This window comes from Fibroporia radiculosa, assembly GCF_000313525.1.
Source record: "Fibroporia radiculosa TFFH 294 genomic supercontigs, scaffold7825, whole genome shotgun sequence".
NCBI lineage: Eukaryota > Fungi > Basidiomycota > Agaricomycetes > Polyporales > Fibroporiaceae > Fibroporia > Fibroporia radiculosa.
Window position 1 is genome coordinate 1 of NW_012132925.1, and position 3,546 is coordinate 3,546.

Genomic DNA, 3,546 nt, shown 5'->3' on the forward strand with positions numbered 1-3,546 from the left:
AAGCATCCCATGCTTCCACCCGGAAGCATCCCATGCTTCCACCCGGAAGCCCAGCTGCTTCACTGAGGCCATGAATTCCATGCAAGATTCCGCCTGCTGTTATCGGAATGCCTGCCATGAGTCCCTTGCCACCGGGAAGCACTTTGAAAAGTCTAAGATGGAAGGTCAGTGCCCAAGCAAACAATGATTGGATGGTGCCACACAGGGGTTCATCCTTCAACACGATGGGGATGGTAGCTCCCTTGTATGCAATCAGCTCATCTACAGTCTTCCAGCTCAGTGTAAGAAGATCATCATACAGGAGAGCAGGAGCAGAATCTACCTTGACCGGAAGGACACCTCTCTCCATGAGGTACAACACCCACCAGAGTGCAGCATCAAAAAGGGCATTGTGTGACTTGAAGACACCTGTGATGGTAAAGGTGTGCTGTTTCGCTGTTACATCATTGTGACCCTGTACGCTGTCATCAGTGAACATGCTGCTCAGACAGTAGCCCGAGCACACCTTGAAATTCCCGATGGTGATGCAAATCTCAAACTTGAAGGGCCTGATCTTGATGATTTCGACATCGCCCGTCTTTGCAAACTACAATATTTGAGGTCAGGTTAGACCATCACAGGTGTGTAGAACGCACAAATTTGCGATTTGTGTACTCCTGGCAGGACACTCCTATGCTTCCGGGGCGCACTGCAAAGAAAAAGCCTGAGAGCATGCAGCAGACGTGCTGCATGCCAACAATCCTGCTCCTTCCTGAGGCTTCATCTATGGTGGCTTTGATGAGGAGCTGGGTCTCTGCACGGCCATAATAGAACTTTTTTTTTTGATACCGATTGAGCTTGTAGTCCTCCACCACTGCATGTCACAGTGAGTATGCATGAGCCTGAGGGGACAAGGAGGCACTCACACTGGCTGACCTCATCCTTGAGTGCCTGAAACAAGCCCTGGTGAACAAGTAGATAGAGGCCTGTGCTTTCAGACATCTTGGGATCATGGGTATACTTGAGGATACAGTTGACAAGAGTTGTTGTCCAGTTGCGGAGTGTCACCGCGTGCACATGCACTGCCCCTCCTTGACCTGGAGTGAATTGCACCTAGACGGCTGATGAGTATGGCCACCAAGCATAGGGGAACTAGGCTTACCCGTGTGCGAAGATATGGGCATGCCCATTTCTCAATGATTTTGGTCGTCTAGAGCTCCTTGTCTAAGCAGTCAGGGTGAGCCTCACCAATGATATTATTCCAACCTGCAAGGATCTCTTCTCGGTGCTTCCAGGTGAAGGGATTGGACCAGTCAAGGACGCACTGGCATTGCTTGTAGATTTGAGCTTGCACAAGTGCGAAATGTTCAGGGTCGGCCTGTTTAGCGTGTTTGAGATGGCTGGCGAGTTTTGTCTGCTTGGGGTCTTTAGAAAGGATGGGGAACATTGCTGCCGGGCAGAAGAGAGGGCGGATGGACACCTCTGGTTCAGGCAAGGAAGTGCGTCCAGAGGTTGATGCCTCTGGTGGTGCAGGGGGGGGATTTGCAGAATAGAGCCCTGGTGTCCGCATTGACGAGTGGCGCCAGACAGCAGGACCTACCGATGACAGTGGATCCACTATTTGAATAGTATTGCGGAGGTCATGCATGTTTGTGTGGCCCACCTGGCGGAGGGCATGTGCGAGACCAGATGCTAGTATGTCTATCAGTCTTGTGTGCACATACGTGATGTGGATGCATACCATTTGGGGGGAGGCCATGGAGAGGGTCAGGATGGCCTTCAGGGTCTGGTGCCATTAGTGGGGGACATGTGTGGGCAAACTGCAAGGGATGAGATTAAGTAGAAATCGATTGCAGGTAGAGGCCGTGCACCCCAACGTAGAGCATGTGGTGATGCGACCTCGGGAAACCTAACCCTAACTTGGGGGTGCAAAGTAAAGGGTGAGTTCCTGTTTCTCGGGGAAGCTGATGAGGGTGAGGGCTTGTAGTTGTGATAGCTCGCTTGAACGGCGACGACTTCACTAGATTTCTTGGGATGGTGTCACGAGACTGTTTCAGACTGTCCGAACACTCCGACTTCTCGTAGAAGTGGAGGGAAGGTAAGAGGGGAGCTAGCTCGACGATGTGAACGCAAAGTGCGATTCGAGCGCAGACACACGGGTCTCGTTCAAAGGTCGGGCACGAGAACAGAACTTTGGAGTACTTAGCTGTATGCGTAGGTGTGCTTCGAAGGGGGTACTGGTTGTAGGCAAAGGTCAAAGGTCGTAGGTGTAGTTCGAAGGTCGCAGACGTAGTTCGGAGGGTCGTAGTTGTAGTTCGTAGGGAGACGCAACACTTCGAAAGAATTTGAAGCCGGACTGAGCTCTGCTGAGTGGGGGATGTGATTCTGCGTGAGTCTTCGCTACTAGGGCCGAGTGCTGGCGTTACAACCATGCAAAACCATTCTTAAATATCCCTCATCCTGCCAAACCTCCTGAGTCACTGCCTCCACTGCCCTGACCGTGCCGAACGATCCCAATATCCTTCCTACTCCCGCCCGACGTCTCCATCAGTTTCCGATTCCCATCCAACACACTATTCCTGCTAGTCTCAGAGGCCCGACCATTGTGAGTCTTGGCGTCGCAACCTGAGCACATCGACTTAAAGGTTTACCCGTCAGCCCTGTATCATATGTCTCAATCTCCGGATGATGGGGTTTCGTCTTCGAAGTCGGGCCCCTGGAATAAAGCTGCCACCAAAAGATCCCGATTGGATTGTCATGAGATCGTGAAACTTTGAAGATGTCAAAGGGCAGGCTTTGCTTGAAGGTGTTTTTGTGTTGAGATATCACAGTCATCCCCGAAGGCAGAAGCTTTGAGTGCTTTGAATGTTGAGTACGACTCGAGGCGCACCCATGCGCTACGCGGGCCTATCAGCAGATCATGATACAAACAAGAAAGGAAGCAGCAGGGCAGCGGGTGTTGTATGCCAGGCGATGTGCTTTGCGGGCGTGTATACACAGCATAACAGGAAACATCCTACCAGTGGTGGGTGGGCGCACGATACGAGCACATGCAGGGCAGATGGTTGGTTATTGTCCTCAAATTGGTCTGCACCGCCATGGCTGATTGATCAGGTGCAGCATGCACTGTGGGGACAATGTCAGTCAGCTCGCCCAGCTCACAGGGGATGCACAGTGGCTCCTGCACAGTCCAGCACAGGTGGCAGCACCCAGTTCAGGCAATCAGTGGTGGCGGATCCTTGAGAGGCTACAGCACCTGCCATGCGCAGGCAAACAAGGGCTGCTATTGTTGTTGTGTGCAGGCGTGTCAGACATGTCAAATGGCATGATGCGGGCACAATAATGAGCTAAGCAGCAGAGGTGTTCTGCATCACCATAGGCAATTGTGATGGACAAGCGCAACACGTACCACAGGGACAATGGACACAGTCAGTTAGTGTCAAGGTTCTGCCCTTGACCCTAACCTTAATCTCTAACCCCAGTACTCACTTGTGTGATAGTGGAAGTTACAAGGTAATAAGCGGAGCTTAGTACTTGGGAGTGGCTAACTCAGAGAGAGAGTTGAGA

At 51.9% G+C, this 3,546-nt stretch overlaps 2 protein-coding genes across 2 annotated transcripts; both read right to left on the bottom strand.

The window, feature by feature from the left end:
- Positions 1–59: 59 nt before the first annotated feature.
- FIBRA_09053 (uncharacterized protein) lies at positions 60–981 on the bottom strand (the record flags this gene model as incomplete). Its single annotated transcript, XM_012321387.1, has 5 exons — positions 60–141; positions 204–454; positions 506–586; positions 636–853; positions 906–981. The coding sequence occupies 5 exons, from the start codon at positions 979–981 to the stop codon at positions 60–62; spliced, it is 708 nt and encodes a 235-aa protein (XP_012176777.1).
- Positions 982–1,189: 208 nt separating this feature from the next.
- Positions 1,190–1,775, bottom strand: FIBRA_09054 (uncharacterized protein; the record flags this gene model as incomplete). Its single annotated transcript, XM_012321388.1, has 2 exons — positions 1,190–1,671; positions 1,721–1,775. 2 exons carry the CDS (start codon positions 1,773–1,775, stop codon positions 1,190–1,192), a joined length of 537 nt encoding a protein of 178 aa, XP_012176778.1.
- Between the last annotated feature and the right edge of the window lie 1,771 nt (positions 1,776–3,546).